The 13,091-nt window shown below is 32.1% G+C and overlaps 2 protein-coding genes across 3 annotated transcripts; one reads left to right on the plus strand and one right to left on the minus strand.

The window, feature by feature from the left end:
- Positions 1-2,999: 2,999 nt before the first annotated feature.
- LOC123924133 (serine/threonine-protein kinase PAK 2-like) lies at positions 3,000-7,731 on the plus strand. The gene is made up of 7 exons (XM_045976910.1): positions 3,000-3,674; positions 4,184-5,003; positions 5,291-5,570; positions 5,715-5,822; positions 5,982-6,260; positions 6,448-6,591; positions 7,262-7,731. Exons 1-7 carry the CDS (start codon positions 3,338-3,340, stop codon positions 7,442-7,444), a joined length of 2,151 nt encoding a protein of 716 aa, XP_045832866.1. The 5' UTR covers positions 3,000-3,337; the 3' UTR covers positions 7,445-7,731.
- Positions 7,732-9,111: 1,380 nt separating this feature from the next.
- On the minus strand, positions 9,112-12,208 carry LOC123924134. 2 transcript variants are annotated; one of them, XM_045976912.1, is made up of 3 exons: positions 12,014-12,208; positions 10,220-10,456; positions 9,112-10,068 (listed from the first exon to the last, which is right to left on the minus strand). In XM_045976912.1, the coding sequence occupies exons 2-3, from the start codon at positions 10,394-10,396 to the stop codon at positions 9,565-9,567; spliced, it is 681 nt and encodes a 226-aa protein (XP_045832868.1). In that variant the 5' UTR covers positions 10,397-10,456; positions 12,014-12,208; the 3' UTR covers positions 9,112-9,564. The 2 variants fall into 2 exon arrangements, with proteins under 2 accessions (XP_045832868.1, XP_045832867.1); XM_045976911.1 differs by having other exon boundaries at positions 10,220-10,466.
- Positions 12,209-13,091: the final 883 nt, after the last annotated feature.

The following is a 13,091-nucleotide window of genomic DNA, read 5'->3' on the forward strand; positions in this document are numbered from 1 at the left end:
GTGAGAAATTATAGACGGCTTACCTTTTTTACTAAAGATTAGTGAAATTAAATCGAGGAATCAAGGATGATTTGATGACTCTTTCCAATAGATCTCGATTTGCGTACGATGTCGTTAAAGAATCGACATCACTTTGTATAAGAATAAGTTCTTTGTATGAATGAACAACATAAGGGCTCAGTCAGACCCGGTTCAATTCGTTTTACCTGCAACCAATTAATTTTATATTTATGTACACTTGTTCGATGATATGCAATTTTTTTTATTTTGATCTAGAAAGTCTAACGGTGATTGCAACACACACTAAGTATATTGAGAAGTGAAGAATTATTGATTCAATATATTTTTTATATGGTCATTTGTATGCACATCAAACTACTCTCTATGGTTCTTAATATAAGAAGAAGAAAAAAATAACTTTTTAAATACATTGAAAGATTGTTGTATCTTGACATATTATTATCGTAGACTAAATATATCTAAATGTATTTAAAAAGTGAACTTAGCGGAGGTCGTATTTCTTAAGAGTTTTTAAGATTAGTGCATTTTCATAACTCAAATTCAAACTTGAAATCAATGCTAAATTAAACTAATAAAAGAAATCCATAGGATCTCTTCCAAGCACTTTTGCATATTTAAATCCTGTTTTGCTATCAAAAATATAATATGGAGAATATTCCAAGCATATATAATATAATATGGAGGATTAGGCAACTTAACAGTAATAATATAGTGAATATAATTGAATATCATATTTTCCTATCATATTTTTCATTGGTGTTCCGCATATATACGGCACCTTTGTTTTGTAGTTCCGTTTATCTCGGTCTCTGTTCATCTTGTGCAGAGACCGGTTATTATTAATAATATTTTGCCGTTCAAAAAAAAAAAAGAAGATACATAAAAGTTTGTTTTGGATTTGTAGATAAAATAATAACTATTACTATAAACTTACACATACAACTAAACAGAGACAATGAATTCAAATTTGGGTAAAAATATTTAGTTTAATAATATCGACATTTATTTTTTAAGTTAAATCTTACATATAAAAGTTATATAATTCCAATTAGTTTTTTTTTTTTTATGAAAATATAATTCCAATTAGTTGATAGTAGTATTTCATGAATGATATTCATTTAATAATTTCACATGAAAGAACTCTCCAACCAAAAATAAATGAGCAAAAGGTATATATCAAAGTAAATCATGTTCTAGAAATGAAAAGTAATAATAGTACTAAAATTAAAGCAAAATAAGATGGTCCAGGTCCCATACACATTTTGACTTCTCACCATAAAATAAAGAGGAAAAAAATACAACATGACGTGGAAATCATATTATAATTACACGTGTCAAACCTCTCAATTTACATTGTCTCCTACCCCACCAAAATTAGCAACCTCTCTCATAAACAAAATCACGAGCCCCTATCTCTCTCTCTCTCTAGTTATCAAAACCGGACCGGTCGGTCGGACCGTGAACTGGTCATAAAAACGGTTCGGTTTTGAGCAAAAAACGGATAGGAAACCGACCAGCAAAAAAATGCGTGAACTGAGGTCGGACCGGGTCGAATCGGCGAACCGGCCGGATGGTTCAAGCGGTTTTGCAGTTTTTTTTTTTAGAAAAAAAAAAGCCAAAACAACGTCGTTTTAATTTATTTTTTTTATAAAAAAATTTGAAACAAAACAACGACATCGTAGGAATAGGAAAGGGTTTTGTTTTTCATCTATTTTTCATTTGGTTTGAATTATAAATTTTATTTTATTTTGACTTGTGATATTTTATCTTTTTAATGTGTGAAATTATGAAATATTGAGCAATTATTCATATATATTTATTTATATATTAATTAAAATATATATTTAATTAAAAACGGTTCGACCCCGATTGAACCCGATCCGACCAATTGAACCGATGAGCTCGCCGGTTCAATGACCGGTCCGGTTCTGACAACCTTGTTCTCTAGGCTAATTTATACAATTCATCAATTTGATAGATAGATGACCCATTTGAAACTTTAATGACAATATATGTAACTTTTTAAAGTTAGAAGTTCATCATCTTTTGTACCAAAAAACAAAGAAGCTCATCATTTTTCTAGTCATCTCAAATTGGTGCCAATTTTGACAAAATTGAAATAAGTAAATAAATTTGTTTGTCTCAAAATTAAAATTATCTTCCATCTATTTCAAAATATAAACAAAAATAAATCAACAAAAACTAATGTATTTAGTCTAAATTTTACATCAAATATATCAATTTTTATTGTTTTTGCTTCGATTTTAAGACGGAAGGAGTATTACCCTACCCAAAAAAAAAAAAAATTAATTGGAAACTTCTAAAGTGAAACGTAACTTTAAGAAATCACATGTTATTCAGACACTCTGCACGGTCTGTCTCTCAATTGCTGGACAATGTTAAATTTCATTGGTATCAGTGGTTGAAAATATCTAATTATAATCTTGTGATTAACTATCATAGCTGGAGGACGAGCCCATTTATTTGCCTGAGCCTTATGTAACTTTGTTCTCATGTTGATTTTCGGATTGATGTCTTTGTAAATTTGTGTAGTTTTGTTTGGCACACCTTACACCCATGGGACAATCTGTTTGGCTAATATATCTCATTTTTGTTTGTTAAAAAAAGAAACCTTAAAAAAATAGTGGTGATAAATCTTTTAACAAAAACTACTCTATATAATTGTGGTGATAAATATTCAATTCACACCAAAAGAAATTAAACATACATTTACCTCTTAATGATTTTTTTTTAATTAATATTAATCATATCTCGTATATAAGAACAAAAATAACTATAACCTTCAAAATTAAACTATTAATTTTAAACCCTCGATCATCTAATCTAATTTGACAAATATCGTTGTTTCACTACATGATTAATTTAATTTCAAATCAACGATTAAGATTAATGACCACGTAAACTCAAACTACAAGCAATCGCGATCCATAAACTTCTACTTAAAATATCTTAATTATAGTATGAAATAATTTTCTTATAAAATTCCATAATCCTCTCTCTCTTTTTCTTACTTTTCAAAAAGTTGGTAAGACATAGACACCCTTTGATTTGCTTATGTTTTACACTGAAAACACAATCACAGAATCTCTCTCTCTCTCTCTCAATTCATTCATTCTTTCATCTATGTACACTTCCCACCTCTTACTACTACTACCAAACCATGCAAATCACAAACCATGTGCCTTATTACATTTTTACCCCTCAAACATTTCTTAATTCACATCTTCATACCCCTCTCTCCAACAATTCAACACAAAAACAGAAACATCTTCTTTAACTTCTTATTCTCGTGTTCATGGCTTTTTCAAACAACATCGAAGCAATTTTACAATTTCTAAGAAAAAATGGATTATCAGAAGCAGAATCTGCTCTCAAACAAGACATCATTGAAAACAACAACAACAACACTCATGTTGAATTTGATGTTGATGTTGATGTTGCTTCCTTTGACTACGAGAAATTCTTCTTTCCTATGGTTCCTCCTCCTCCTAAAGTTAGAGTCCGATCATTTTCACGGCCGCCGGAGTTTGTCTCCGGCGACGGTCAATTCTTCAAATCCAACTCTGTTTCTTCTGATGAACAGTTTGTTAGCATCGGTTCTTATACTTCTCGTTCTCGTGTTTCTTCTTCAGGTAATCAACTTTTCATTTTCAATAATCGATTATTTTATGATTATGCTTAATTGCTTGTATTGATCAATAATTAATAATCAATTATTACTCTGTGTTTAGTGTAATACTAGTCATTATGCTCTGTTTTTTACTCTCTGATTTTTTATTAAGTTGAAGAAAGAGCTTAATTGAGATTTTATTGAATATTCAATGTTTAGTTAGATCATTTCAGAATTTTAACGTTACTTTCTGCAATTTGTGCATTTGGATCGCGTAATTGATTGACCGAATTTGAATTAATTGAATGTTGTAATTTGAATTTTAGTATTCAAAATTATTCGTAATTCATGTTTATATTTATATGATCTGCATTTATTTTTTTCTTTAATTGAATTTATGTTTCAAATCAAGTGCATAGAAGTTTGCTTAAAATTTGAATGTAGTTTTTTCATATATTCAATTAATTAATGTTGAAAATTTGTAACGCATAAAAATAGGGTATAGTATAACCTAGTTTTTTGTGTGTGCAGAATTCATCAATCCATATGGAATCAATTCATCATCTCAGACTTTGAATGATTCTGAATCTTCATCGGATAGATTGTCACAATTCGGCACAGCGCGTGATTATCACGATTTCGATATGCAACATGAACCATATTGGTATAATGAAAACGATGATGATGATTTCATGACTCCTGATTTTGAAGGACCGGATTTCTTTGCGTGTCAAAGTGAAGATAAGTTCGTTACAGAAAAAAACTACGAAGAAATTCGATTAATGGGAAATGAGGGTTACATGGACAAGCCGATGAAACCTTGCATTTGTAATCACTCATCTGTAAGTGATGAAAATGTGAATTATTCGAAAGATTACTGTCATGAGTCCGAGAAAGATGGTGTTGTGCATAATTGTGATGTTCCGTTTTGCAAAAGCAGTCCGGTTTCGGTTGGTTCTTGTAGCGAAGATCCTATAAACTTTAGCTACCCTAATTTGAAGGAAATTGATCTGAATGATTTTCATCTGAAGGATATTATTAAGTCTTTCGATTCTGCTCCATTGCTTACCGTGAAACAAAGTTTCGATTGCTACACTAAAAATGATAGTGGTGAGAGGTACAAGGATCCCTATGACTTAACTATCGATGTTGCTGAAACAGATCTACCGAATGGGATTGACGCCTATGAAGTAAGAGATGGTCAAGAGTTGAGTGAAGAATTACATGTTCCAGAGGTTGCTACAGATGGAGAGGATAATAATAATAATAATACTGATGATGAACTCTTAAAATACATTCAAGACGATGAATACGAAGTATTTGAGCTAAGAGTTGTTCATAGAAAGAACAGGTTTGTTAGACAATGATCTTCTGTCAGGAACTTTCATTTCTACAATTCTACATAATATTATCGATATTGTTGGTGAATAAATTGATTTTGAATGTGTAGAAACTAGGAGTTGATAAAATTTGATATCAAATGCTACTTTATCAGCTTTTACTTTTCTTATTTTTAGCCCTTTAACTTTTCTTTTTTGGCATTCATTAAGTTCATGATGATTTTGACCTAACATTAATCACTTTTTCTCTTTCAGTATTTTGAATTTAATTTACTATAGTTTATTATTGCACTTACAGGACCGGATTTGAAGAAAACAAAGAAGTGCCAATTGTGATAAATTCAGTCATGGCGGGCAGGTACTACATAACAGAATATCTCGGTTCGGCTGCCTTTAGTAGGGTTGTTCAAGCTCACGATCTTCAGATGGGAATCGATGTTTGTTTGAAGATTATTAAAAATGACAAGGATTTCTTTGACCAAAGTCTAGATGAAATCAAGCTTCTGAAACTGGTCAATAAGCACGACCCCAGAGATAAACACCATATATTGCGTCTTTATGACTATTTCTACCATCAGGTATGTTATATAACGGCTGGATCGATTTCATATTAGGTATGCAAATTTCATTTAGTTCAAACTAAATCATGCATACAATCAAGATTACAGATCAATGAAATCTTTCAACATTAAGTTGACTTATCTTGAATGAAATCTTCACAGGAGCATTTATTCATTGTGACCGAACTTCTGCGTGCGAACTTGTATGAATTTCAAAAATTTAACCAAGAATCTGGAGGGGAAGCATATTTTACATTACACAGATTGCAGGTTTGTTCAACTAGACTAATAACTTATGCACCTATTCGACATTGTTGCTTATTCGGTTGTTAAGTCGTCAATTTGAATAGATGAATAGATTTTGTTGTCAGAAATCGAGAAATTTTGAAGGCACGGTGATCAGGGTTGTATTGTTATACTTCTTTGCAGCTCATTACTCGACAATGTTTGGAGGCATTGCAATATTTGCATAACTTGGGAATTGTTCACTGTGACTTGAAGCCAGAAAACATTCTAATCAAAAGTTACAAAAAATGTGAAGTAAAGATTATTGATCTCGGAAGCAGTTGCTTTAAAACAGACAATCTGTGCCTATATGTACAATCCCGATCCTATAGAGCTCCTGAAGTGATGTTAGGCCTTCAATATGATGAAAAGATTGATATATGGTCACTCGGCTGTATTTTGGCTGAGCTATGCTCCGGTGAAGTACGTTCTAATTTTCATTTCTTATGATATTAATGAATTACATCTCTCTATGATAGAATTTTGATTTTCTTTCATAAAGTTCAATCTGATTTTCAGTTTGGTAAAGCTAATATAGTTAAGGAATAATTTACTTTCAAAGATTTCTGTTATTTATTTGTTGATTTTATGTTATTTTTTTCTGCTCTAGGTGCTATTTCCAAATGACTCAGTTGTGATGATTCTCGCGCGCATGATTGGAATGTTTGGTCCTTTTGATATGGAGATGTTGGTGAAAGGGCAGGAAACGCACAAGTATTTCACCAAAGAGTATGACATTTACTTTGTGAATGAGGTTTGTGTCCCTTTAGCTGTTCCTTTTTTTAATCATATTGTTAACATATTTCATTTGTTTTTATTCATGATATTGCAAGTTCAAAAAAAAATTTCATGTTGCTTCCGTATTCAGGTCTCATTGTTTCGTTTATTTGAAGGTGAAAAAGCAGAACAATGTTCTCATATTTCTGAAAGCATTGGTTTGCTAAAATCGAGTTAAACTCTTGAACTAGTTACCTTTTTATACAATGACAAAACCTTATTAATCCACATTGTGCTCAATTTCAAATTTTACCATCATTGTAGTGAATGAAAATCCACAATTTGATTAAAATGATAGTGAAAAAAAAACTCGGATTAATATGCACGATTTGAGTGTGAAGATGTACTTGAAGAGGGACAACATAGTTGGTCCAGATAGTAACGAGTTTGGTTTTCCTTAAACAAAGTCTCAAATTTGAGTCAAGTGGATAAAAAAAATAGGCATCAGGGAGAGTCACGCCCTCCTATGTGGGGCCACCTTACTCGACTCGGATTATACCAAAAAAGAAAATATAGTATACATTTCTATTGGTTATTCTCAGGAAAGAAAACATTTGCCTTAGATTTATCAGCAAAACCAAATCATCTATTCATATTCCATTTGTTCTCAACTAATCTTTAACAATATGTACTCAATATGCACTCAGGAGACAGATCAACTAGAGTACATAATTCCAGAAGAATCGTCATTGGAGCAGCACCTACAGATCACTGATATTATGTTTATCGACTTTGTCAGTTACTTGCTTACTATCAACCCCAAAAGAAGACCTACTGCAAGACAGGCACTAAAACATCCATGGCTTTCTTATGATTACACTTCCATGTAACATTCATTCTCTGGTGTGAAGATTCAATAATTCTGTTGGAGTTGTCAATGAGTCTCTTCAGCTTTTTTTGCAAATTTTGCAATCACAATTTTGGTTTGTTTAATTTACTGTGTCATGTTGTATATTTTTTTTTGTTCTATGCATATTATTAACAGTTTGTTCTTTGTACAGAATTCTTCCCATATTTTTTTGCCTTTCATGAATTGGAAGGATTGAGCATTACCATAATAACAATTTGATGTCACCTTTTACAATCTAACACAAGTCACATAATACAGTATTTCCTTGAATTCATTGCATTTCTTGTATACTTAATTTGGCTTCATTGTGAAAGCTATGTTTCTTTCAAAAAAAAGTTAAAATATTTGATGTTGATCGTAGCTACTTCGAAATTCACATACATAATTGGTTGTGATGCAGTATAAATTTTTATGTATAAGAGCATCTTCAATAGACATAATATTACTAAATCACTTTGGACAATTTACGTCTGATTGTGGTTTTCTCTTCCCCCATCATGAATCTTTTATACCCCTAATATTTCAATTTTGCCCTTGTAGAAAAATTCGGTTTGCAGAAACCGAATTTTTTCTAGTGCAAATTCAGAGTAAATTTCGGTTTTTAGAAACCGAAATTTATTTTCAAGGCAAAAAAAAACTTCGGTTTCTATGAACCGAAGTTTTTTCAAGGGCAAAATTGGAAACTCAGGGGATAAAAGATTCACGGGAGGTGGGTAGAGAAAACATCCGTCTGATTTAGTGGAGTTCCAATGTATCACATCAAATTTATACGACCCACAATATTGTTACTCGAACTAACTGTTATATAGTGTTTGAAACTTAATGAAAAAACCCTTGTCATAGATTCTCTAAAAAAAGAAAATTTGCCTGTGAACTGAATGATAAAATACCACAAACTCACACAAATAGAAAATTCAGATTTGAACCCAAATTACCAAAATATCTTACCTAACGGTTTCCACATTTTGCTAGTTGAGTTAGAACATACGAATGACACAATTATGATTTTAAAGTTAAGCAATTATCTTGAGTCTTAGAACCAATTAACTTCAATTTCATCTACATTTAGTCAACAAAAAAAAAAACATCAAGTTCATCTACATAAAATTCTTAAATTTATTTTATACATTTAAGTAAAAGCAAAAGATAAATTTCAAGAAATTGTGTGTGTGTGTGTGTGTGTGTGTGTGTTGTTTTCAAATTTCAAAGTTGTATTAATTACTTTATGTCAATTATCTTGGTATCCCCTTCAATTATTTGAAACATATACTAGTATACATTAATGAAGAAATTCAGTAAATGGTGAATAAGACGCAAAACTAATTTTGAATTTGCAGAATATAACATAGTATTAAAGACACTTTTATAATACCCGAGGGACATAAATCTTGAGGAAAAGAAAAAAAGCAAAAACAATAATAATATAAAAGGAAAAATCTAAATTAATAAAGTGTGATGTTTTCTGATCCTAGAACATATATTATAAATATACATATATTAAGACATTAAAATAACTTAAGAAACCCTAATAATGACAAGGATCAACTCTTAGCCAACATCAGTTGTACAAGAGACGACCTATATCGATTATGAGCAATATTCAAGTTGTGAATCTGTCAAGCAAGAATTTGATAAATTGCAAAAAGATAATCTCTAGATTCATCATCTACCACTACATCATTCCAAAGACCAACATGTATACATCAGTAATTACATTCACATGTTGCATCTCTCTCAAAATCTTGTCAGCACCATTGGCTACATATTTGATACCAGTAATAGTTTTTTTAGCATCTATATACATCTTACTAGAGGGATAAGGTTCCAACATCATATTCTAGTTGTAGAATTATGTTTCTTGAGTTAGAAGAAATGTCAAAGACTTCATGAGTAAAATCATTAAGAGACTCAGTAGCACATGCACCACCTCATGCTTCAATAACGCTATTCACTTATGGAACATTAAAGTCAACCTTAAACCCAATACTTTCATAATTGGTAAACCTTAAACCCTCACAATGTTGTTGTAAATTGGGTGTACCTTGATGAGGGCCCACTTTTAGACTTTGGAACCAATTTTACTAACAATTGGCACTTCCTTTACTGATTTAACTCTTTGCTTGACTGGTTCCTTAAAGAAATCATGTGCCTTGTTGTACACTCCTCAAGAGTGTGACCAATGCATTGACAAAAAGAACAGAAAGAGGGCAAGTTTTCAAATTTCAAATTAACAGTAAAAGAGTAACCTACTCTTTGTACCAGTATTTGATGGTATAATTTTTTAGATAAATCAATCTCCACGAGAACACGAGCATAATGACCAAAACCAGAAGAACGATCACTTGTACGTTCATCCAGACAGATGGGAACTCCAACTCCTCCAGCAATAGAAAACAAAATTTTGGGACGCCAATATTCTTGCGGAAGCCCTAAAATCCTAACCCAACATCGAGTATGAGTTTGTTGTTGCTTGTTATGATTAAAGTTTGGGGTCCGTTGGGAGAGAGGTAAAATATCTGACTTCAAAGACCTAGATTTATGAGGCAAATCTCTTATGGGATCTTCTTTCGAAGAGAAAGAAAACTCATTCTTCCGGTCAATTATCTGAAAAAGTATAGAAATAAAAAAAATTAAGTTTTGCTTTCATAAACTTGGTAATAAGCACATACTATTGAGATCTGTTTTTGTTAATGATACGATAAAATTTATGTAACAAGATCCCAAAACAACCTTATAATTATAAGTAAAATATTACCTGGTCTCCATAGCTAAAATATGATCCAGGAGGAAAAGTAATATATTCCTTTTCTTTGGTGGAACTAGTTCCATTCTCACAAGCTTTGGGATCCCAACTCCATGGAGTGAGAAACGAATTATCTTTCTCAAGGAAAGATGTGAGTCTTGCATTAACATATCCATGTTTATCCATCATAGAATATTTGCACTTTCTTGATTTGCTTCTTTTTCCTCAATGATATTGTTTCTAAATTTGCTGGCAAAGACTAATACAATTTCATTAGATGGATGAAACTACCCAAGTGTATTTATATTAAAAGATATAGATGGTGCAATTATAAAAAATAAAAGAATAAAGAAAAAGCAAAAATATTAGGGTTCTAATAATATGAATTGCATACAAAAGATTAATAGTACTACTCTCTATTTATACAGATAAACCGACTCAAACATAAATCTAGATCAAATAATAATAATATGGATAAAATATGGGGCAAATTGGAAAGTTGGAAGGAGAAAAACCTCTCCTTTGCTGGTAGAGGGGTGTTGATTAGAGCAGTTGCCTAAGCTATTCCGACCTATGTGATGAGTTGTTTCCTCATCCCTCAATCTATTTGCAACAAAAATGAGAACGCCATTTGTAGGTTCTGGTGGGGTGGTGATGACAAACATAGGAAGATCCATTGGAAAAGAAAAGAGTGTCTCTTTAAGCCTAAATTTGAAGAAGGACTGGGTTTTAGATGGTTTAGAATCTTTAACGAGGCTCTTTTGGCCAAGCAAGTTTGAAGGATGCACATGTTCCCTGACTCTCTCATTGCAAGAGTTTACAAAGCTAAATACTACCCCAATACCGAGATCCTTCAAAGTTTTCTAGGCAACAAACCCAGTTTTGCTTAAGTATTAATCATGCAAAATGGCTTATTAGCAAAGGCAACGGTGGAGAATTGGAAACGGTATTTCTTTTTTTTTCTTCGTCAAGTCACCTATGGCTAGAATTTAACCTTTTAAGTGAATAAGTAGGAGTATCATGGTTCGAACCCCGATCCCTGCTTATTACATGCAATGTCAACTGTTTGAACAGAGACGAAAGTCGGCAATAGTGATCCAGGAGTCCAGTGTGGAAAGGCTCTCGCTCAACGGATCAAAGGTATGCCAGGGATAACAGGCCGATGACTCCCAAGAGCTCTTATCGACAGAGTCGTTTGGCACCTCGATATTGACTCATCACATCCTACAGTTGAAGAAGGTCTCAAGGGTTCAGACGTTCGCCATGAGTTGGGTTTAAAATGTCGTGAGACAGTTCGGTTCCTATCTAGCGTCTGCCATCCGAGTTATGGTCACGGGAAAAAGGTAATTCTATCAAGGTTTGGGAGGATAACTGGACTTTTGACAATACTGAGTACTCCACTATTGCTACAACTGAGCATTGCATTCAACAGTTCAAGAAAGCAAGTAACACTCAACCTCACACAATCAATATTCATTCATCAACATCAACATTAAGAACGACAAACAATAGTGGCATGGCATGTACCCTAACACCAACAGAAATCGCAAAACCTAATTTCCACTATTACTACAAATGAGCATTGCATTCAACAGTTCAAGAAAGCAATTCACATTCAAACCTCACAGTCAATTTTCATTCATCAACACTAATAACGAGAAGATCAATCATCAGCGTAAAAACAATAGCGGCATGGCATCTACCCTAACACCAACAGAAATCTCGCAATCAAAAATGGCGAAAACCTAATTTCGGAAATCTAAAAGCTAATGGTGATGCAATGCAAGTGTATCTCAGAAATGGTACCTTGGCGCTATGATTCGCGACGAACACGGTGAGTCTGTGGCTGCTGCGACGTGGAAGACGGACGGACTCGACGACACCACCGCCCTCTGTTGTTTGCAGCGCGTTGAATTTGAGTCAAAATGTAAGAGTGTGATTCTTATGCTGAACACAACACAACACAACAAAGAAATGAATTCCTAGAAATTAGGACTTGGGTATTTTGAGTAACCATTGCCCATAAACTGGCTCAATTAACCCAACTTATTTATTTGCATAAGTTTAAAAATAAATCATTATATATTTTTAATTTTTTATATAAAAAAATTTACAATGTAGTTGATAATCGAGCATACTACTCAAATCCATAATCATTAGACCAATCTAATTGCTTAAAAAGATATTGATAATTTATTCCCTAAAAAATATTCTTAGATACTTTTTTAAAAAGGAGTATGCAAAAAATGAGTTTCAGACTATTAGCCAAATATTTAATCCTCGACATCTAAATCCAAAGTTTTTGCGATTGGTGCAACATGTCCCGAATTTGTTTTCCAAGAAGAGGGATATGTGTTGCTAGTTGTGCGAACACCAGTAGCGGAGCTAGGATATCACAGCCCACCCCAAAAAATAGGAAATTACTATAGTACACATAGTATTTTAATAAAATTACAATTATATGGTATTTATATTTGTGTGCGCATAATATTAGGGATTGAAACACATGGCTTAGTTTAGTTGGTTCGACGCCTGCAGCTGCTGGCATTTTTTCCATTTTTTAAAAAAGATTGCTTTTCATATCTATGCTTTTAAATTACCTTAAAAAACATTGTTTGTCTATATGCTTTTAAAATACTACATTATAATTTTTTATAACAAGATGAAATTTTATTTTCTTGATAATTTTTAAATTAATAGTTAGTTATTGTAATATTTTAAATGATAGAAAAAGAAATAAATTCAAAACTTCTTTTTGTGTGAATAAAACACAACTTTTTTATCAATAAAAAATTCACAATTTCCATCTTTTTTTTAAAAAAAAAATTTACAACTAATTTTAATTAAGAACAATCATTCTTCTTTTAATATACATGTAATATAA

This window comes from Trifolium pratense, linkage group LG4 (genome assembly GCF_020283565.1).
Source record: "Trifolium pratense cultivar HEN17-A07 linkage group LG4, ARS_RC_1.1, whole genome shotgun sequence".
Taxonomy (NCBI): domain Eukaryota; kingdom Viridiplantae; phylum Streptophyta; class Magnoliopsida; order Fabales; family Fabaceae; genus Trifolium; species Trifolium pratense.

Bases quoted from the DNA above. Each gene is read 5' to 3' on its own strand.
- LOC123924133 (XM_045976910.1), top strand. From the start codon at position 3,338: ATGGCTTTTTCAAACAACATCGAAGCAATTTTACAATTTCTAAGAAAA. The intron at 3,675-4,183 runs GTAATCAACTTT...TTGTGTGTGCAG, and splicing joins TTCTCGTGTTTCTTCTTCAG to AATTCATCAATCCATATGGA. The intron at 6,261-6,447 runs GTACGTTCTAAT...TTTCTGCTCTAG, and splicing joins CTGAGCTATGCTCCGGTGAA to GTGCTATTTCCAAATGACTC.
- LOC123924134 (XM_045976912.1), bottom strand. From the start codon at position 10,396: ATGATGGATAAACATGGATATGTTAATGCAAGACTCACATCTTTCCTT. The intron at 10,069-10,219 runs GTAATATTTTAC...ATACTTTTTCAG, and splicing joins ATTTTAGCTATGGAGACCAG to ATAATTGACCGGAAGAATGA.